Genomic DNA, 23,302 nt, shown 5'->3' on the forward strand with positions numbered 1-23,302 from the left:
GGCACCGTCCCTGGGGGTCTTCAAGCAAAGCCTGGCTGGGGCACTTAGTGCCATGGTCTGGTTGATTGGCTAGGGCTGGGTGCTAGGTTGGACTGGATGATCTTGGAGGTCCCTTCCAACCTGGTTGATTCTATGATTCTATGATTCTATGATTCTAAGGTGAATCGAACTTGGGTTTGGACAACACTCAGCTTACAGAGCATGAAGGAAAACAGTCAAAAACTGTCTGCTTGGCTCTGATAAAACCAACAGGAGAGGGTCCACACGTCCTTTTTGTCTTGGTCAGACCCCTGGGTCATGCCTGGTGAGGAAGGGGGGGGGACACACACGACTCAAATCTCATGAATAAAATAGATTTCTGCTTCCAGAAGAAAAAAATGTCAATCCACTCTCCAAAGCGTTTGTGCTGACAGAAAGTGTGTCTGTAATCCTGCCCTTTGAAACGGTGGTAGTTTATTCACTGAGATAAAGGCTGTTGTGAGCCTGCCCTAACACATTACAGCAAAGTACTTTGTCATTGGCACCCTAAAAAGTTCCCCTGCATGACAAAGATATAAACCCAACTTGCAGGACAATTCGAGAATAGTTTGTCCTTACCATATCATTACCAGGCCATTCTTCTGCATTCCCATATTTGCTTTTAAATTGCTACCTCCCCCCATCGATATAATTGTAACCAGTCACGGTTTAACGTTTGTCTTTGGATGCCTTTCCCCCAAGTTTAAATAGAAAGAAAGAAAACACTGCAAAGGAAAGCAGAAAAAAAGCCACCCTTGGGATAAAGAGCCTCACCACCAGCCTGCTTTCAGACGCAGACTGCCCACTTTGCTGCTAGAATTACCTTCCAGCAGCCCCGACGGGGAGGGGAACAATGACCTCTCTCATTACCATAGTGACAACGGCTGGTGGAGGATTGCAACATATCTTTTTCTTCTCCCCGATGAACCTCAGCCAATAACAGCAGAAACCTGCCAACAAGTTGAGTAGATTGAAGCTCGCTTGGTCACCGCAGAGCCAAGCCGTTGCCTTCTGGATGGAAGGCAGCCACGTGGGCCCGGCTGCTATTCAGCTGCTCTTTATACCCTCAAATGCTAGCTCCTTCGAGCAAGCCCATTACCTTCTGAGCCAGTTGCAACTTCAGCTTCTCTTGCCACGTCTCTGCTGCAGAGAATGCACTCTTTTTACACACCCTCTGGCTGGAGTGTTCCTTTAGTAGCAGTTTCTGCTGGAAATCAGAGAAGCAGAGAATCATAAAATCAACCAGGTTGGAAGAGACCTCCAAGAGCATCCAGTCCAACCTAGCACTCAACCCTGGCCAGTCAAACAGACCATGGCACTAAGTGCCCCAGCCAGGCTTGGCTTCAACACCTCCAGGCACAGAGATTCCACCACCTCCCTGGGCAGCCCATTCCAATGCCAATCACTCTCTCTGACAACAACTTCCTCCTGACATCCAGCCTAGACCTCCCCTGGCACAGCTTGAGGCTCTGTCCCCTTCTTCTGTTGCTGCTTGCCTGGCAGCAGAGCCCAACCCCACCTGGCTACAGCCTCCCTGCTGGCAGCTGCAGACAGCAATGGGCTCTGCCCTGAGCCTCCTCTGCTGCAGGCTGCACACCCCCAGCTCCCTCAGCCTCTCCTCATAGGGTTTGTGTTCCAGGCCCCAACCCCAGCATTGTTGCCCTTCTCTGGACACATTCTGATTCAGAGCAGAAATGGGTGGCTTTGGAGCTGAATGCTCCTGTTTGGCGATGTAAGTCCTGGTTGTGTTGAACACACGTTGTTATTATTGCCTGTTGAGTACAGGTTATTCTGCCCCTGTGCTCAGCACTGCTCAGGCCACCCCTTCAGTGCTGTGTCCACTCCTGGGCCCCTCAATTCAAGAGAGAAGTTGAGATAATGGAAGGTGTTTGGAGAAGGGCAATGAAATTGGTGAGGGGCCTGGAGCACAGCCCTCAACAGTACACATGCAGTAAGTCATGTCCTGTGCAATGTCTTTTTTTGATGATCTGGATGAGGGGATTGAGTCCAGCATCAGTAAGTTTGCAGATGACATCAAGCTAAGAGCAGCTGTGGAGCTGTGGGAGGGTAGCAGAGCCCTGCAGAGGGACCTGGCCAGGCTGGATGGGTGGGCAGAGGCCAATGGGATGAGATTGAACAAGGCCAAGGGCAGGGTTCTGCACTTTGGCCACAACAACCCCAAGCAACACTACAGGCTGGGGCCAGAGTGGCTGAGAGCAGGCAGGCAGAGAGGGAGCTGGGGGTGGTGGGAGAGAGGAGCTGAGGAGCAGGAAGCAGTGCCCAGGTGGGCAGCAGAGCCAATGGCATCCTGGGCTGGCTCAGGAGCAGTGTGGGCAGCAGGACAAGGGAGGTTCTTCTGCCTCTGTGCTCAGCACTGCTCAGGACACCCCTGGAGTGCTGTGTCCAGTTCTGGGCTCCTGAATTGAAGAGAGATGCTGAGGTGCTGGAAGGTGTTTGGAGAAGGGCAGCAAGGCTGGGGAGGGGCCTGGAGCAGAGCCCTGTGAGGAGAGGCTGAGGGAGCTGGGGGTGTGCAGCCTGCAGCAGAGGAGGCTCAGGGCAGAGCTCATTGCTGCCTGCAGCTGCCTGCAGGGAGGCTGTAGCCAGGTGGGGTTGGGCTCTGCTGCCAGGCAAGCAGCAACAGAAGAACGGGACACAGTCTGGAGTTGTGGCAGGGGAGGTCCAGGCTGGATGTTGTTAGGAAGTTGTTGTCAGAGAGAGTGATTGGCATTGGAATGGGCTGCCCAGGGAGGTGGTGGAGTCTCTGTGGCTGGAGGTGTTGCAGCCAAGCCTGGCTGGGGCACTTAGTGCCATGGTCTGGTTGGTTGGGCAGGGCTGGGTGCTAGGTTGGGCTGGCTGCTCTTGGAGCTCTCTTCCAGCCCGGTCGATTCTGCGATACACTATGAAATACCAACGTACTCTAAAAGGCTGTTTCAGGAGGCCTCGGGCCGGTCCCAAGCCAATCCCACGGGCCCAAAGGCATCGTCACCTCCCTTCGTGGCAAACCGCTGCGCCCCTTCGTCTGCACACCGGGCCCGGGGAGCCACGACCCCCCGTGCTGCCGAGAAACGGCGAGCCAGAGGCAGCGAAACGCCCGGGACCGGAGCATGCCCTGCCCAGCTCCCCCCTGCCCGCCGCGGGCCCCGCTCCTCGCCCACCCTCCCGCCTGAACCACCTCCTCTCGGTAGGGGGTTGAGAGCCTGAGTCAACAGGAGGCCACACTGACTCTCCCCACCAGACCCACAGCCCTTTCTGTTCCGTGCCCGAGCGCCGTTAGTTACGGGTGGTCCCGGGAGCTGGCCCCGAGGGGAGCGAGGAAAGGCGGGCGGGTGGGCCAGGGGTAGGCCGAGGCCGTCCCCCCCCGTGGGCACAGTGGTACTGCCCACCGGCCCCGCACCGCCCAACCCGGAAGTGGCGGCGGCGGCGCACATGGGCGCGGGGAGCAGCGCGGGTGGCGCTGCCGCCGCCGGGGCGCTGGGCGCTGCCGTGGCGGCTCTCTACGCGGCCACGCTGCCGCCCTCCCTGCCCGGCGGGGATGCCGGTAACGTACCCAGCGACGCCAGCCCGCCCGCGAGTAGGGGAGGGGCGGCGGGGCAACGTATGGGGCCGGGATATGGGGTTCCCTCACCGCAGAGGTGGCCACCGAAGGGAGCCTCTCCGCGCAGGGGCCGGTGCATCGTGGACACCTTGCGGGAAAGGGCGGGGGGCAGTTAGGGGCCGGTGCATCCTTTATTGATGATCTGGAGCAGGGGACTGAGTCCAGCCTCAGTCAGTTTGCAGATGGCACCAAGCTAGGAGCAGCTGTGGAGCTGTTGGAGGGTAGCAGAGCCCTGCAGAGGGACCTGGCCAGGCTGGATGGGTGGGCAGAGGCCAAGGGGATGAGACTGAACAAGGCCAAGTGGCCACAACAACCCCAAGCAGCGCTACAGGCTGGGGACTGAGTGGCTGGAAAGCAGACAGGAGGAAAGGGAGCTGGGGGTGCTGATGGATAGTAGCTGAAGCTGAGGCAGCAGTGTGCCCAGGTGGGCAGCAGAGCCAATGGCATCCTGGGCTGGCTCAGGAGCAGTGTGGGCAGCAGGACAAGGGAGGTTCTTGTGCCCCTGTGCTCAGCACTGTTCAGGCCACACCTTGAGTGCTGTGTCCAGTTCTGGGCTCCTCCATTGCAGAGAGCTGTTGAGATGCTGGAAGGTGTTTGGAGAAGGGCAGCAAGGCTGGGGAGGGGCCTGGAGCAGAGCCCTGTGAGGAGAGGCTGAGGGAGCTGGGGGTGGCAGCCTGCAGCAGAGGAGGCTCAGGGCAGAGCTCATTGCTGTCTGCAGCTGCCTGCAGGGATATTATAGCCGAGTGGGGGTTGGGCTCTGCTGCCAGGCAAGCAGCAACAGAACAAGGGGACACAGTCTCAAGCTGTGCCAGGAGAGGTCTGGGCTGGATGTTAGGAGGAAGTTGTCAGAGAGAGTGATTGGCATTGGAATGGGCTGCCCAGGGAGGTGGTGGAGTCTCTGTGCCTGGAGGTCTTCAAGAAAAGACTGGATGAGGCACTCGGTACCATGGTCTAGTGACTGGACATGGCTGGGTGCTAGGTTGGACTGGATGAGCTTGGAGGTCTCTTCCAGCCTGGCTGATTCAGTGATTCTCTGATGCTCCTCCCCTGGGGCCGGTGCGTCGCCGTCGCTCCATAGGTTGTGTTGTTGTCGTTCCATAGGGGTTGGTTTGTCACTGGAGTCCTGTAAGGTTGCACATTCCGTAGGACCTGCTGCGTTGACTATCCATAGGGTCACTGTCATCCTACAGAGCTGGTCTCTTCATATAGGACTGCACATTCCATAGGGCCTGGTGCATCGCTGTGACCCCACAGGACTTCTGTCAGCCTATAGAGTTACTCACTCCATAGGGATTGGAGCATTGCTGGCATCCCCTTGGGTTTCTTCACCACAGAGACTCATGCATTGCTGTCATCCTTTAGGGCTGCTGTCAACCCCATAGAGGTTTTTCTCCCCAGGGACATGTTCATCACTGTCACCCCACTGGGTTTCTGCTGCCCCATGGGGGCTGTTGCATTGCTGTCACCCATAGGGCTGCTGTCACCCCGTAAATTTGCTCCATAGGGGCTGGTGCATTGGCTGGGTGATAGGTTGGACTGAATGATCTTGGAGGTCTCATCCAACCTGGTCAATTCTATGATTGCTGTCACTACATGGGATTTGTACTTCTGGTGAAGAATCCTCTTGGAGTCAGGGCTGTCCAGGGAGGTGGTGGAGGCACCGTCCCTGGAGGTCTTCAAGAAGAGACTGGATGAGGCACTCGGTGCCATGGTCTGGTTGACCATGGATAGGGCTGGGTGCTAGGTTGGACTGGATGATCTTGGAGGTTTCTTCCAACCTGCTTGATTCTATGATTCTCTGACTGGATCCTCTCCTCATGCCTGTTGGTTTTGCAGTGGATAGAATCATAGAATCATAGAATCAAGCAGGTTGGAAGAGACCTCCAAGATCATCCAGTTCAACCTATCACCCAGCCCTGGCCAATCAACCAGACCATGGCACTAAGTGCCTCAGCCAGTCTTTTCTTGAAGACCCCCAGGGACGGTGCCTCCACCACCTCCCTGGGCAGCCCATTCCAATGCCAATCACTCTCTCTGTGAAGAACTTCTTCCTAATATCCAGCCTAGACCTACCCTGGCACAACTAGAGACTGTGTCCCCTTGTTCTATTGCTGGTTGCCTGGGAGAGAGGCCACCCCCCACCTGGCTACAATGCCCCTTCAGGTAGTTGTAGACAGTAATAAGATCACCCCTGAGCCTCCTCTTCTCCAGGCTAAACAGGCCCAGCTCCCTCAGCCTCTTCTCATAGGATTTGTGCTCCACGCCCCTCACCTCTATCTGAGCCCTTCAGCAAAGGATTTAGTCAGGGGCCCTGGGGACAGCTGGTGACATCAGAACGCAGATATGCCATCCTGCAAGATGTGGGATTGTCTTAAAGGTCCTTTCCAACCTGAATGGTTCTGTGGGTTGAGGTTTAGACTGTTGCTTTCTCTGGCCTGGGCAGCTGCAGCAGTGACATCTCTGGATCTGCCTTGCTGAAAGTGCAACTTGCCAATAGTGACAGACTGTCTGATGGTGTGTGCTGCTGATCCCACCAGGCAGGATGAAATTCTCCCTCTTGCTTCTTCTGCAGTTTGGCTTTGATCTTGCCTTAAAAACACCTTCCTTCTGCAGCACTCTTGGATTTGGGAATAGGAGGGCTTGGATTTTCTAGGGAGTAATTTGACTTCTTTTTTTTTAATGAAGTAAATAATCATAATGGCTTTAGCATCCCAGAAGAGCCCTGAGTGAGGGTTTTTAACTCTGTGTCTCAGTCAGCACTGGTTTTCAATCTGAGCAGTGCATAAAATTCCTTATATATAAATGGGCTTTTAATGGATCCATCTATTTAAAGCTTCAATACATGTGGAGAGAGAGAGAGATGTTGTACTGCAACTCATTAAAATCTGCTGTTAGTTTTTGTTTGGAGTTAGCTGAAAGACAGTGCTGCTTGTTAAAAGCAGGATGGGTTTTGTCTACCCAGGTTTAAGGCAGTGTGTGTTCAGCATGGCTCTTCACTTGAGCAGTGACTCAAGTGAGGGTTATTTGATTTAAGGATAACAGGAGAGATCTGGGTTTTGATTTCACCAAGCTCATCCTGGCTGGTTGGCTCTCAAAGGACAAGCTTGTGGTGCCCCTTTCTGCTGTCCCTACATTTGGATCAGAGGGACCCTGCTGTCAGAGATATGCAGAAATAACTTGGGTTTAAATCCCTTCTCCACAGAGCTCTCATCCTGTGCTCCAGGCAAGGTGTGCAAGCACATCCTTGCTAGGCTGGCCCATGTATACCCTCCTGATGCCTTTGGCTTCTGCTTCAAAGTTTGTAAGAGAGCTGGCTTTGCTCCTGCATATATCAGCTAATAAATGGCAATCCATGTGTCAACAGTTATTACTATTTAGTCTTTTAAGTATTCTCTGATGGGAAACTTGTGTGGACATTCAGAGGCTGCCTGTGCTCCGAGCTTTGCATGCTGTGTGAAGCCTTGAGAGCCTCATTTGTAATTGCACTTGAGCTCAGGTGTTATCTCCAGTGTGCAAATCACCATTCTCACCTTTGACAAAGTGGGAGGCAGGTTTTTCTGATGACAGGAGTGGCTTGGGTTGGAAGAGAGCTTTAAAGGTCTGATAGTCCAATCCTTCCCTGGGGGGACTGGTAGATAGTAGGCTAAAGATGAGGCAGCAGTGTGCCCAGGTGGGCAGCAGAGCCAATGGCATCCTGGGCTGGCTCAGGAGCAGTGTGGGCAGCAGGACAAGGGAGGTTCTTGTGCCCCTGTGCTCAGCACTGCTCAGGCCACACCTGCAGTGCTGTGTCCAGTTGTGGGCTCCTGAATTGCAGAGAGCTGTTGAGGTGCTGGAAGGTGTTGAGAGAAGGACAGCAAGACTGGGGAGGGGCCTGGAGCAGAGCCCTGTGAGGAGAGGCTGAGGGAGCTGGGGGTGTGCAGCCTGCAGAGGAGGAGGCTCAGGGCAGAGCTCATTGCTGTCTGCAGCTGCCTGCAGGGAGGCTGTAGCCAGGTGGGGTTGGGCTCTGCTGCCAGGCAAGCAGCAACAGAAGAAGGGGACAGAGTCTGGAGTTGTGGCAGGGGAGGTCTAGGCTGGATGTTGTTAGGAAGTTCCTGTCAGAGAGAGTGATTGGCATTGGAATGGGCTGCCCAGGGAGGTGGTGGAGTCTGTGTGGCTGGAGGTGTTCTTGCCAAGCCTGGCTGGGGCACTTAGTGCCATGGTCTGGTTGCTTGGCCAGGGCTGGGTGCTGGGTTGGCCTGTCTGAGCTTGGAGCTCTCTTCCAACCTGGTTCATTCTATGATTCTGGACCTCCCAGCTATGGGGGTAGCATGTGCCTTACACCAGGCAGGCACGAGCTGGGTTTGTGGGGGCTTACACAAGCTAAAGCCTGGGCAGGTCAGACTTTATGGCACCAGGTCTGTTGTGCCCCTTTGTGCTGGTTTTCTGTGTTTACCTCTGATTATGGGCAGAAGAACATGTCCAGGCAGGACAAGGCATATGTAAGCCTATTTTCAGACCTATGGGCCCTCCACAACACACCTTCATTGGGGAACAGAGCTGGATGGTCAGAAGTGTATTTATATCAAGGTGGTGGAGGAATGAACTCTTCAGTTTGAGCAGGCATCTGAAGGCACTGCAGGTTGTTTTCTCTCAGGGCAAACACACTGAAATCAAGGTCATGGATGCTGTAGTCGTCCTCTTGGTGTTTTGCCTTTCAGTAATCGTGCTCCATGCTTCTGTAGTCCCTATCCCCATAGAGGCTCCAAATGATGCACAGGCACATGGGTGGGACAGGTAGTCTCATCTGAAATGCTGGGCATCATGCTTCCCCTATTGGTTTTCCCTGTGGAATTCAACAGGTCTGCATCCTGGAATTTATTTTTGCGTCTTTCCTTAGATGTTCTTTCCTTATTTCTTACAAGGCAGAGCTGTGCTGTTGGCTGTCAAAGCCTGCCAGTGACATCCATGAGTATATTGAATCTGACCTGACAGTGCTGGGCTAGTGCTTGGCTTTGATAATCTTAAAGGTCTCTTCCAACCAAAATTATTCTATTTATTAGAATCACAGAATCATAGAATCAGTCAGGGCTGGAAGGGACCACAAGGAGCAGCCAGTTCCAGCCCCCCTGCCATGCCCAGGGACACCCTACCCTAGAGCAGGCTGCACACAGCCTCAGCCAGCCTGGCCTCAAACACCTCCAGCCGTGGGGCCTCAACCACCTCCCTGGGCAACCCACTCCAGCCTCTCACCACTCTCCTGCTCAACAACTTCCTCCTCACCTCCAGCCTCAATCTCCCCACCTCCAGCTTTGCTCCATTCCCCCACTCCTGACACTCCCTGACACAGCCTCAGAAGTCCCTCCCCAGCTTTTTTGTAGCCCCCTTCAAATGCTGGAAGGCCACACCTGGGAGCCTCCTCTGCTCCAGCCTGCACAGCCCCAACTCTTTCAGTCTGTGCTCACAGCAGAGCTGCTGCAGCCTCTCAGCATCCTCCTGGCCCTGCTCTGGACACTCTCCAGCATCTCCACAGCCCTCTTGTCCCAGGGGCTCCAGAACTGGATGCAGGACTCCAGGTAGGGTCTCAGCAGAGCAGAGTAGAGGGGGAGAATCCCCTCCCTGTCCCTGCTGGCCACACTTCTGCTGCTGCAGCCCAGGCTCTGCTTGGCTTTCTGGGCTGCAAGTGCACACTGCTGGCTCCTGCTGAGCTTCTCCTCCAGCAGCACCCCCAAGTCCCTCTCCTGAGGGCTGCTCTCCAGCCACTCACTGCCCAGCCTGCATTTGTGCTTGGCATTGCTTCGACCCTGGCTGTGCCAGGGGAGATTTAGGCTGGAGGTGAGGAGAAAGTTCTTCACTGAGAGAGTCATTGGGCACTGGAATGGGCTGCCTGGGGAGGTGGTGGAGTCGCCGTCCCTGGGGCAGTTCAAGGCAGGACTGGACGTGGCACTTGGTGCCATGGTCTGGCCTTGAGCTCTGTGCTAAAGGGTTGGACTTGATGATCTGTGAGGTCTCTGCCAACCCTGATGATACTGTGATACTGTGATACTGTTTGTGTCTGCATTGTTTTGGGGTTGTTCTTTCCCACAATCAGAACCAATGTCACAGCAATATGCAAGACCTTAACCTTTAGCCGTTTTTAGATGCAGATATTGCTGCATCCCAGAAGGACCCAATACAGGCTGGAAGGTGATCTGCTGGAAGGGAGTCCTGTGGAAAGGGACCCTGGGGTCCTGGCAGATAACAAATTAACCACAGAACAGCAATGTGCCCTTGTGGCCAAGAAGGCCAATGGGATCCTGGGGTGTATAGTAAGAGTGTGGCCAGCAGATCAAGGGAGGTTCTCCTGCCCCTCTACTCTGCCCTGCTGAGACCTCATCTTGTATACTGTGTTCAGTTTTGGGCTCTCAAGTTGAAGAGGGACAGGGATGTGCTGGAAAGGGTCCAGCAGAGGGCTACGAGGATGATGAGGGGACAGGAGGGCACTGCCTGATGAGGAGAGGCTGAGGGACCTGGGGCTGCTTAGTCTGGAGAAGAGAAGACTTAGAGGGGAGTTGATAAATGTTTATAAGTATCTGAAGGCTGCCAGGAGTGGAACAGGCTCTGCTCACTGCTGCCTGGGATAGGACAAGCAGCAATGGATGGAAGCTGCAGCACAGGAGGTTCCAGCTCAACACAAGGGGGAACTTCTTTCCTGTAAGGGTCCCAGAGCCCTGGCACAGGCTGCCCAGAGAGGTTGTGGAGTCTCCTTCTCTGGAGCCTTTCCAGGCCTGTCTGGATGTGTTCCTGTGTGCTCTGTGTTAGATAGGATTGTCCTGCTCTGGCAGGGGAGTTGGACTGGATGATCTCCTCGGGTCCCTTCCAACCCCTAATATCCTGTCATCCTGTGATCCTGTGATTTCATGCCTGGCTCAGGAACAGCATCCCTGTGATGTGAGAGGCATCCACCAGTAGCCACTGCCCAGAGCAGTGTGTGATGACATGCTGGGGAGCACCTGTGATAGCAAATTTAGGGCTTCCTTTATTAGCATCATCTTCTACGTGCAGGGTGATCGATTGCTTCACAACCTCGCCGTGCCCTGGCAGCTGCTGAGCACTAAAGGTCTCAGCTTGGGATGAATGGTTTAGGTCTCAGCTTGGGATGAATGGTTTTCCCACACACTTTTTTGGGGCTGTCTTGCAATGTCTTCCTAAAATAGAATGGTAATGGAAGTAGCTATTTTCCAGCATAGCAAAATGCACATCAGAGAGGCTTCTGTGCAGAAAGCTGCAGGGCTGTCCCTAGGCATCTCGTGTGGCAGTGGCTGCAATTTTATGGTGAGAGTGGGTTGACTTGCATCTTGCTGTGGAAATATGTTGGTTACTGTAATGTCAGGGTTTAAAAGTGCCATTTAAAGATGTCCCTGCTCACTGCAGGGCAATTGGACCAGGTGACCTTTAAGGGTCCCTGCCAATCCAGACCATTCTGTGATTCTATGATTTGTGCCGTCCTCCTCCACTGTGTTGGACAGTAAGATGATCCTGCTTGAGCAGGGGGTTGGATTCTATGATCTCCAGAGGTCCTTTCCAACCTCTACCATTCTGTGTTTCTATGATAATGTGCAGAAATTTAAAGTGTTGTTAATTTTGCTCTTCATGCTGGTCCATTGGAGGGTGTCCACAGGGGTTGGAACTAGGTGATCTTTAAGGTCCCTTCCAACCCACACCATTCTATAAATCATAGAATCATAGTATCAACCAGGTTGGAAGAGACCTCCCAGACCATCCAGTCCAACCTATCACCCAGCCATATCCAATCAACCAGACCATGGCACTAAGTGCCTCATCCAGTCTTGAGCACCTCCAGGCACAGAGACTCCACCACCTCCCTGGGCAGCCCATTCCAATGCCAATCACTCTCTCTGAAGAACTTCCTCCTAACATCCAGCCTATAAATAAAGATAGGATAAAGCTACTGCAACCTTGATGCTTGCCAAGTTACCAGGGCCAATTAGAGTACAGAATGGGAGGGGAAGAAGGAATACCAGACGTGATTTTTAATTTCATCACCTCTTCCATCCTTCATCCCTCAGTATGATTGATGCTATTGAATATACTGAATGTACACCATGCAGGAGCATTGCAAAATGCTTCAGTGTCAAGCACTCTGAAAATGCTCAGTGTTTTATAAGTGATCTGCTAAGGGTGGATGCTCTGGTGGCAATTAATTGTCCTGGTGTAAAACACAGCTTCTGCTAAGGGTGGATGCTCTGGTGGCAATTGTCCTGGTGTAAAACACAACTTCTGCTAAGGGTGGATGCTCTTATGGCAATTAATTGTCCTGGTGTAAAACACAACTTCTGCTAAGGGTGGATGCTCTTGTGGCAATTAATTGTCCTGGTGTAAAACACAACTTCTGCTGAGGGTGGATGCTCTGGTGGCAATTAATTGTCCTGGTGTAAAACACAACTTCTGCTAAGGGTGGATGCTCTGGTGGCAATTAATTGTCCTGGTGTAAAACACAACTTCTGCTAAGGGTGGATGCTCTGGTGGCAATTAATTGTCCTGGTGTAAAACACAGCTTCTGCTAAGGGTGGATGCTGTTGTGGCAATTAATTGTCCTGGTGTAAAACACAACTTCTGCTAAGGGTGGATGCTCTTGTGGCAATTAATTGTCCTGGGTAAAACACAACTTCTGCTAAGGGTGGATGCTCTGGTGGCAATTAATTGTCCTGGTGTAAAACACAGCTTCTGCTAAGGCTGGATGCTCTGGTGGCAATTAATTGTCCTGGTGTAAAACACAGCTTCTGCTAAGGGTGGATGCTGTTGTGGCAATTAATTGTCCTGGTGTAAAACACAACTTCTGCTAAGGGTGGATGCTCTTGTGGCAATTAATTGTCCTGGTGTAAAACACAACTTCTGCTAAGGGTGGATGCTCTGGTGGCAATTAATTGTCCTGGTGTAAAACACAACTTCTGCTAAGGGTGGATGCTCTGGTGGCAATTAATTGTCCTGGTGTAAAACACAACTTCTGCTAAGGGTGGATGCTCTGGTGGCAATTAATCGTCCTGGTGTAAAACACAACTTCTGCTAAGGGTGGATGCTCTGGTGGCAATTAATTGTCCTGGTGTAAAACACAACTTCTGCTAAGGGTGGATGCTCTGGTGGCAATTAATTGTCCTGGTGTAAGGCACAAATGGAATGCAAACCTCTAAACGGTGTTTCTAATAGAAGCAGCTGGTGGATGCAGCATCCCCGGACAGGTAAGAGAGTGACTTGTGGAGAAGTGGATGCTGCAAGAACTGCTTTAGCTTCCATGGTTCCCAGACACACGGAGGCAGATTTGCACGATCCGCTGCTTGTGTTTTCTCTCTTTAAACCTGTTAAAGCCGGGAGGATTTTTGTTCTTTAAATGAGAAGCAATTGGGTTGTTGAAGAGACAATGCAGCTTAAGCGTTGCAAACCCGTGGTGCTTTGAAAGTCCCGGAGTCAGTTGGGTTTAAATTAAAAGCACACAGATGCCAATGCCTACATTTGGAGTGTTGAACTGCGAAATGAACCCCAAAAGTCGTGCAGAGATATGAGGTATGTTTTATTACAGAGCTGGGTGCGGGCAGGATGGCTCCATCAGTCCTGCACACCCCATGCTGGGACAAGGCACAGTTTATGTCACAAGAGCAGGCATATTCATAATAAGAGGTGGAGTTATTATTTCTTGGAGTTCATTAACAGAGGTATTTTTCCATTCTCCACTCCAATTCCAATCCTGGTGGTCTGGAATGCTTATCTGCCATGAACAACCCACACAGTCTTCCTCATCTCTGGTCAGCAAGCCCTTCTTTGTTGCTGATGTCAGGATATTCCTGCTTCTCCTTTATCTCCTTCCTGCTTTCCTTAGCCACTGCAGGCCTGGGTCTTTACAAGATTGCTTATCACAGATCTCCAAGGAGTAGCTGCAGACACTTCTACAGTAGCCCTCGTTTAGGTTTGCAGATGATCAACTGATGACTGTAAACGAACAACTCTACAGAGTTTGGTATTTTAGGGTTTGTCACAGACACCCCTCAAAATGAGCATCTGGGCTGTGAGACCTTTCCACCAGCATTCCTCGATTCTTCACCTTGATTCTTCTCCCATCATTACCTTGGGCCATTCTTTACCTACCTCTCCTTATCTGTTCCTAAAAGTCTCGCGCAAACACAACAAGAAAGATATTTTTGTGCAGTGACATCAGAGGGAGAAAATATTCTTAGGAAAAAAATTTCATGCTGCTAAATCTCTACAGATTTACAGTTTTATCCAGTCAAATTAATGCAAAACCCCAATGCAAGCATTTGGATTTTGAAAACTTTGGAGGAGTGTCATTTCCTAATAGTAATTATTGGTTTTACATTATTTTTTCACAGGGGAGCTGATCACAGCCGCCTATGAGCTTGGAGTAAGTATTAGTTTTATTGTTTAATCAATGCTCTCATTAACAGTTTTAGGAATTAAGGAAGTTTAATTAAGCATGGAGTAAAGTAGATTAATTTATTTTCAAACCACAGGTTTTTTTTTTTTGCTAACTTATAAGTACAGCACGCGACAATTTACTTCAAGTTTTAAATCCAATTAAACTAAATTATAAAGCAAAAGGCTTTACTGTATATACAGTAGCTGGCTTATTATCAACCCAAATTTTGTATAAGCTGGGGAGAATAAAATAAATCGGGTTAACAATTTTAATAAGTTTTATTATTTAATAAACTTTATTATGGTGCATGATCCCTTTAGGCAAGACCTTAGGACTGTCAGCGCGGTGGTAATCCGATAGCAGTGTGGTCTTTCAACTTGCTAACCAATAAAACAGTTGAGAAGCTGCTGTCTGGTTTTCCCCCCCCTCTTAAATACAATAAAGTATATATATATATAAAAAACCAAACCCCAACAGCTTTTTAAATGACCCTAATATGCTGTGAACCCAAAGAAGGAGCCCTTTTAAGGCAGGCTAATGAATCGCGGCACCTCTTTTTCTCACCGCTTGGTTATGATGGGCGAGGCTTGGAGCCAAATCCACTGGGGGGGAAAATAAAACCCCGACGTTATTCGCGGAGTTGAAATTGGGAAGGATGGATGGGACGGGGAGAGGAGCCACTCGCGGGGCCCCCTAGCTCCTGTCGCTAAAGCTGGGCGTGCTGCTGTGCTTTTGCATCCGTGGGAATGTCGCTCCCTGGTTCGTATAACCTCTTCTCTCTCCGTTCCGTAGGTCGCCCACCCTCCCGGCTACCCCTTGTTCACGTTGCTGGCCAAACTGGTGATGGCTGGGCTGCTGCCCGTCGGCTCCCCTGCCTACCGAGTCAATCTCCTCTGTGGCTTGTTGGGAGCAGCCGCTGCCTCCTTGCTTTTTTACACGGTGTTCAGGTAAAGCCAGCAGGGCTCTTCTCTCCTTGGCGTGATGCTTCCCTGTCAGCTTGGGACGTTGCCGAAAGGCTCCCTCTGTTCCCTTCTAGCCTTCGGACTAGCGGCTCCTCCCTCCCCGCCTCCTCTTTCCAGCCGTAATTAGTTCCTCTGATTAACCTAACAACACTTTAATCTGAATTTGACCTTCTTTCCTGCACAAAAGGTCCCCTCTTATTTATCTTCTGGTTCTTTTCTGTTAAATAATAATAACAGTAAGAATAAAACGTGTGTGCCCTTTTCCCCATGCACAGCCGTGACAGGTTGTTCAGGCTCATTATCACGAATCACCACTCGGTTTAACTAACCAGAACTAATGAAGTTTGTCGTCCTCCAAAGATGCAGATGGTCTGTTTAAATTAACAGGATGAGCTTCACCTTTCGGGGAAGCCGCGAACTTGGTTTAATTGCAGCCCCTGCCGGAGGCGGATGGGCAGTTGCCTGCCCGTGGTACTCGAGGACCGGGGTGAGCATCGATGCCGACAGCCTGCGGCTCCCGGTTGTAGGTGCTGCAGAGGAGGATCCTGCCATGGAGCCCCTCCATTTTTTTTTTTTCCCAGACCTCTAACCTTTTGAGAAAAGGGAATAATCGGGATGCACACGTGGTTGGGGGTTTTGTTAACCCTGCTCGTCTTTGATCTGCAAGTTCTGGCTGCTCTTAACCTCAGCCTGACCCATATTTGAGAGGATTATCGCAACCCATACAAACAATTTCTGCTGTTCTTTTTGCAGGGGAAAAATAGGGCACGTTTTGAGGTTGCAAACAGTGAAATCTGAAATGATAGTGGGATGTTTCAGGATGGGGTGGGATGCTTCCTTATCAGGATTATTTTGGACAAAAGCCCCTTTTCTGCCACCCGTTGCCTCTCAGGGAAACCTGCCCAGAGAGCGAAAGCGACCTAAAAATAAACACAGAAATAAATGAGTGTGTGTGAAAGCAACCTAAAAATAAACAGAGAAATAAATGAGTGTGTGTGTGTGTGAAAGCAACCTAAAAATACACACAGAAATAAATGGGGAAGGGGAAGGCAGGTCCTGCACAGCCCAAGTGCCCCGAGCTCACTTCAAGTTCGGTCCGCTGTATCCATCTGTACAGGTGCATCTTCCTCTGCTGAAGGGGAGTTGCTCTTTGCAGATCACCTTTCACATTGCACCTGCTGGAATGGCTGAAGTAATTCCTCAATATTTCTATAGGCATTTATTAATCAAGTGCTGGCTTCTACTCTTGGGTAATATGCACGATGAAGGCAGCCTTATATCATTCAGCATCCTCTTATTTCGCAGCGGATTTGGGGAGCTGGAAGCCGGCGCTGCCCTCCCGCGCGCGGCATCGACGCAGAACTCCTTTTCCATGGCATTAAAAAACTCCTGCAAGGAGTTTGCTAAAGGTTTTGAATGTTTGGTTCTGAGTTTTGTTTTAAATGATGGTTATTCCTGGTAATTAGGGCGACTGTGAAGGATCTGCCCTGCTTTTTGGTTGTTTAACTGCAGTGCGGCGATTCGTTAGGCGCCTGCTTTGTGCCTAGGAGACGATGCAGTGGTCGCTTTAGACAAATAAGGATGAAGAAGTGACAGGCTAAATTTGGGAATTGTTTTTCCACTTCTGGAGGTTTAGTATTTATTTTTGTGGTGGTGTTTCATTGGATTTGGATAAGGTTGCTTCTGTCAGATCTATAACTTAGAATCATAGTCAGGGTTGGAAGGGACCATAAGAATCAGCTAGTTCCAACCCCCCTGCTGTGTCTGGGGACACCCTACCCTAGATCAGAACTTGCTGAAAAGAACAGAACTGAAAGAAGATAGAAAACCTTGAGAGGTAGAGGAAAATTATTTCATAGACACAAGACACTCCCAGGATCAATTATTCTTCCTGGCAGCCATTGATTTGACTTAAAATTAATTGTAAGGTCAGTTTCAATTGATTCCATTGTGGGTCCAAATGACAGTGTTGTATTTCCCCTTTGAAGTACCTTAAAATTGGTTTATTTTTTTTTTAATGACATTCATTTAGCACCCCCCCAGAAAAAAAGTAGTTGGGTTTTTTTTCTGTCTCTTAAAAATCCTTTCAGGGAAGTGTTCACTGGCACCATCTGCACGCAAGCTGTAACTATCTGAGGACATCCTCTTTTGGTTTGCACCGGGCTTGTCCGTACTCACAAAGGCTCTAAACCAGTCTACCAAATCCAAACCTCCCTCTCCCCCCCCGTCAACATTTTTGTGCTTTAATTACAATTTAGCTGATGAGGTGACCCCTGCGAGATAGAGAAGGAAGAATAAGCACCTGCTCCTCCTGCCACGTGAAATGTGGACGTTAATATGAAAATATGTAGATGTTAGGAACACAAATAATTGATGAAGTACACATCCTTCGGGAGCAGCGCAGTTCAAGTGGCAAATCTCTCTCCTCAAACAATAGCCACCCTTCAGCGGGGAGGAAGCCATCTCTATGGTAATGGGGCTGATGCTGCCCTATTGATCGAGTGGAAGAAGACATTATACAATGTCAGTTGGCTTGTTACAATTTCATTTGTCGTCTGACCCGAACTTAACCTCTAAACCCTTTTCTTTTCTTCCCCCACCAGCCAGGCAGTGTTTGCTGTTTACCCTGGTGGGGTTTTAACCGCGCCTCCCAGCATCCCCCATACAGTAAATCTCTCTTCTGTTTTTTCCCCTCTTTGACTCTTTCCTTTTAAGAGCCATTTCCCAAGTTTATTCCTTGGCAGGTGGAGACAATTTTACTGCTTAAGGAAAGAGTCGCAGCTCCCATCCGCGGCTGGGTTGGGATGTTACGGAGCGCGCGGGATTAGGATGGAATTTATTCCTTCATTCTCTTCTGCCAGGTGATGGTTGGTTGGATGCTCCGTGCAGGCAGGTCCATAGGAAGCAAGCCCAACATCTTATTTGTATCTTGCAGTATGTTATGTTACATGATTCATTTCATTACATTGCTTTTTTCCTTTCTAAGCCAAGATTGTGCTTCTTAAAACTCCATCGAACCCCAGCGATGCGAAAAGCCCTTTTGTCAGTAAACCAGAGCATCACCCAAAGAGCAGCTCTGCTCCTTCTGAATTAGGGTGGTTTATTTCCCCCCCTCCCCACCTCTGCACAGTCATAATAAACTGCTTGTAATTAACACACTTACAAAGAGTTTCCTCAAGACTGCTTGTAACTGAGGCAAGTCATTCAGCGCTGCTTTGAAAGTGTACGTGGAAGGGAGCGGGGGGGCAGCTGCTCTGGGATGCAGCAAGTGCGGCTATAGGATTGTTTCTTTAAGCAACTCTTCATTTGTTTTACTGTAGGAGGCAAAGCATAGCAAGTTTTCAGAGTAAACCAATTATCTTCTTATGATATGATTGTCAGAGTGTCGTTTTCCTTTGGGTGGAGGCTGTGTTCTTTGCATTCTCTGTTGCAAAGTGAAGCGGGATGCTTTCCCCTGCTTTAAACCCCTGCATGTACCTTTCACAGCTGTGTTTAAAGATGCAAGCCTGATTTATTGCAGGGGCAGCAGCAGAGTAAAAGGTTTCATTGCTCTAGTAAGGGGTTGGGGTTTTTTTTTGGCCAGCTGTTTTTCTGGCTGAGTTGCAAAGGGTGTTTAGAAAGGGGGAAGAATGTTGCGTTGAATGAAGCAGCTCACATCACTTTAATATGCCTGTTCTGGGTATCCTGTTCAGTTTTAGACTAATATTTATTACATATATATTGATTTTATATACACTTTTAGACTAATAGTTATTTATTTTATATATTTATTTGTTTATATATTTATTTTATATGCACTTTTAGACTAATAGTTATTTATTTTGTATATTTATTTGTTTATATATTTATTTTATATGCACTTTTAGACTAATAGTTATTTATTTTATATATTTATTTGTTTATATATTTATTTTATATACACTTTTAGACTAATAGTTACTTATTTCATACATTATTTATTTATATATTTATTTTATATACACTTTTAGACTAATAGTTACTTATTTTATACATTTATTTGTTTATATATTTATTTTATAGACACTTTTAGACTGATAGTTATTTATTTATATATTTATGTATTTTATATGCAGTTTTAGACTAATAGCTATTTATTATACATATATTTCTATACAGTCTTAGACTAATAGTTATTTATTAGACATATATTTATATACAGTTTTAGACTAATAGCTATTTATTATATATATATTAAATTTATATACAGTTTTAGACTAACATTTATTATATATATTTATATACAGTTTTAGACTAATATTTATTTTATATATATATTTCTATCCAGTTTTAGACTAACAGTTATTTATTATACATATATTTATATAGAGTATTAGACTAATAGCTATTTATTATATATATATATTTATTTTATATACACTTTTAGACTAATATTTATTATATATATTTATTTTATATACAGTTTTAGGCTAATATTTATTATACATATATTTATTTTATATACAGTTTTAGACTAATATTTATTATATATATTTATTTCATGTACAGTTTTAGACTAATAGGTATTTATTATATTTATTTATTTATTTAATGTACTATTTTAGACTATTTTTTATTATATATATATTTTATGTACTATTTCAGACTAATAGTGATTTATTATATATATTTATTTATTTTATATACTATTTTAGGCTACTTTTTATTATATGTATATATTTAATATACTACTTTAGGCTAATATTTATTGTATATATATATATTTATTTATTTTATATACTATTTTAGGCTACTTTTTATTATATATGTATTTTTAATATGCTACTTTAGGCCAATAGTTATTTATTGTATATATTTATTTTATATACTATTTTAGGCTACTTTTTATCATATATATATATATATATATATTTAAAATACTGTTTGGCTAATAGTTATTTATTGTATATATATATATTTATTTATTTTATATACTATTTTAGGCTACTTTTTATTATATATGTATTTTTAATATGCTACTTTAGGCCAATAGTTATTTATTGTATATATTTATTTTATATACTATTTTAGGCTACTTTTTATCATATATATATATATATATATATTTAAAATACTATTTGGCTAATAGTTATTTATTGTATATATTTATTTATTTTATATACTATTTTAGGCTACTTTTTATTATATATATATTTAACATACTATTTTAGGCTACTTTTTATTTTATAAATATATTTAATATACTCTTTTAGGCTAATATTTATTAATTATATATTTTTATTTATTTTATATACTATTTTAGGCTTACCCTTATTCTATATATATTTATTTATTTTATATACTATTTTAGGCTACTTTTATATATATATATGGTTTATATCCAATATTAGGCTAATATTTATTAGACATATATTTATTTTATATACAGGTTTAGACTGGTATGTATTTATTATATATGTATTTGTTTTATATGCAACTTTAGACTAATATTTATTAGACTTCTATTTATTTTATATTCAGTTTTAGGCTGATGCATATTTATTATATATATTTTTTTTCTTAATATAGATATTTATTTATTTATTTAACATATATTTATGTCTCCTGCTCCCCGAAACCTTCCTAGCAACACACTGTGGGTATATAATTAAAACTAGAGCCAACTTTTCTCCTGCTTCAAACAAAACCCCAAAACCCATCAGCTTCAGGCATGAGTTTGTAAGGAAATCATCAAAATTAATTGATCATTTTGAAGGGATCAGAATGATTTGAAAGTGGACTGGTAGTGAGAGGACTGGGAGAAATGGAGCAAAGCTGGAGGTGAGGAGATTGAGACTGGAGGTGAGGAGGAAGTTGTTGAGCAGGAGAGTGGTGAGAGGCTGGAGTGGGTTGCCCAGGGAGGTGGTTGAGGCCCCATGGCTGGAGGTGTTTAAGGCCAGGCTGGCTGAGGCTGTGTGCAGCCTGCTCTAGGGTAGGGTGTCCCTGGGCATGGCAGGGGGGTTGGAACTGGCTGCTCCTTGTGGTCCCTTCCAACCCTGCCTGATTCTATGATTCTATGGACTTGACTGTCCTAATAGCTCTGAGTTTTCTTGCTCTGGTAATGTCTCCTGGAGCTCTTGTGAGAAGGTCCCTATGAAGGAACAGGCATATTGGAGAGCTAGGAGGATGGAGCTCCTTCATGGCCATCCTAGAGGCAACTCATGGCTGATGCTTCCCTAAAACTTGAGTGATGAGTGGGGAAATACTCCTTGTCCCTGAGCTCTGTGGTTTTGCTGGAGCAGAGTTTCCTCTCAAATAGTTTAACTGCATTTCTGGATCATAGTTTGGAGCAGATAGAAGGATGAGAGAGGAATGAATGCTCCCACCTGGTATGCTGGTGCCCACTTGACTGTCATGGGAAATTAAAACACTGAGCTTCAGGAAATCAGAATCATAGAATCATCATTCTATGATTCATAGATTCATGATTCTGTGATGAGTGGGGAATTACTCTGTGTCCTTGAGCTTTGTGGTTTTGCTGGAGCAGAATTTGTCCTCAAATAGTTTAACTGCATTTCTGGAGCATGGTTTTGGGCAGATGGAAGGATGAGAGAGGAATGAATGCTTCTGCCTGATATGCTGGTGCCCACTTGACCATCATGGCACATTAAAACACTGAGCTTTAGGAAGACAGATTCATAGATTCATGATTCTATGATGAGTGGGGAAATTGTGTCCTTGAGATCTGTGGTTTTGCTGGAGCAGAATTTGTCCTCAAACAGTTTGACTGCATTTCTGGAGCATGGTTTTGGGCAGATGGAAGGATGAGAGAGGAATGAATGCTTCCACCTGATATGCTGGTGCCCACTTGACCATCATGGGAAATTAAAACACTGGGCTTTAGGAAGACAAAATCTCCTTACAGGCCATATTTGGGTTGTTCCAGATGACAGATTATCATAGATTCCCACTCTTGTGGCACAGCATGAGGATCTGGGCTGTTTGAAAAGCAGCTGTTCTTAGTAACAATTACTTAGAAAGTTTTAGGAGGGAGAGAAGAAAGGAAGGTACTCAAGCCGTGGGAGGAGAGGCTGAGGGAGCTGGGGGTGTGCAGCCTGCAGAAGAGGAGGCTCAGGGCAGAGCTCATTGCTGTCTGCAGCTGCCTGCAGGGAGGTTGTAGCCAGGTGGGGTTGGGCTCTGCTGCCAGGCAACCAGCAGCAGAAGAAGGGGACAGAGTCTGGAGTTGTGGCAGGGCAGGTCTAGGCTGGATGTTGTTAGGAAGTTGTTGTCAGAGAGAGTGATTGGCATTGGAATGGGCTGCCCAGGGAGGTGGTGGAGTCTCTGTGGCTGGAGGTGTTGAAGCTAAGCCTGGCTGGGGCACTTAGTGCCATGGTCTGGTTGCTTGGCCAGGGCTGGGTGCTAGGTTGGACTGGATGAGCTTGGAGGTCTCTTCCAACCTGCTTGATTCTATAATTCTGTGTCCCCAAGTGTCATGTCTACGTATGTCATCTAGATACAGGTGTAATTTCCACCCCCTCATGATCATAGAATCATAGAATCAACCAGGTTGGAAGAGACCTCCAAGCTCATCCAGTCCAACCTATCCCCCAGCCCCATCCAGTCAACCAGACCATGGCACTAAGTGCCTCATGCAGTCTTTTCCTGAACACCTCCAGCCACAGAGACTCCACCACCTCCCTGGGCAGCCCATTCCAATGGTATCTATATACAGGTATAACTTCCACCCCCACAATGATCACAGATATAGGTGTAATTTCCACCCCTCCAGTGATCATAGGTATAGGCATAATTTCCACCCCTGCAATGATTGCAGATGTAGGTCTAATTTCCACCCCTGCAATGATCACAGATGTTGGTCTTATTTCTACCCCTCCAATGATCATAGATATTTAGGTATAACTTCCACCCCCCCAATGATCACAAATATAGGTCTAATTTCCACCCCCACAATGATCATAGATATAGGTATGACTTCCACCCCCCTCAGTGATCACAGATATAGGAACGGTTGCCACCCCCCCCAATGATCACAGATGTAGGAATGATTTCCAATTTCCACCCCCCCAATGATCACAGATGTAGGAATGATTTCCACCCTCTCAATGATCATAGATGTAGGTCTAATTTCCACCCCCCCAGTGATCACAGATATAGGTCTAATTTCCACTCCCCCAATGATCGCAGATATAGGTCTAATTTCCACCCCCACAATGATTACAGATGTAGGAATGATTTCCACCCCCCCAATGATCATAGATATAGGTATGACTTCCACTCCCCCAATGATCACAGATGTAGGAATGATTTCCACTCCCCCAATGATCACAGATGTAGGAATGATTT

The 23,302-nt window shown here is 47.2% G+C and overlaps 1 protein-coding gene across 2 annotated transcripts in view; it reads left to right on the plus strand.

The window, feature by feature from the left end:
- The first annotated feature begins 3,444 nt into the window (after positions 1-3,444).
- The window catches only part of TMEM260 (transmembrane protein 260), a 57,791-nt gene continuing 37,933 nt past the window's right edge, over positions 3,445-23,302 (plus strand). The window contains exons 1-3 of one of the 2 annotated variants that reach the window (XM_064152674.1): positions 3,445-3,556; positions 13,972-14,003; positions 14,811-14,965. In XM_064152674.1, coding sequence (XP_064008744.1) covers positions 3,445-3,556; positions 13,972-14,003; positions 14,811-14,965 — 299 coding nt within the window. Of the gene's footprint in view, positions 3,557-13,830; positions 14,004-14,810; positions 14,966-23,302 lie in introns of those variants that run through there. The other variant, XM_064152679.1, reaches the window with a different exon arrangement.

This window comes from Pogoniulus pusillus, chromosome 1 (assembly GCF_015220805.1).
Source record: "Pogoniulus pusillus isolate bPogPus1 chromosome 1, bPogPus1.pri, whole genome shotgun sequence".
Taxonomy (NCBI): Eukaryota; Metazoa; Chordata; class Aves; order Piciformes; family Lybiidae; genus Pogoniulus; species Pogoniulus pusillus.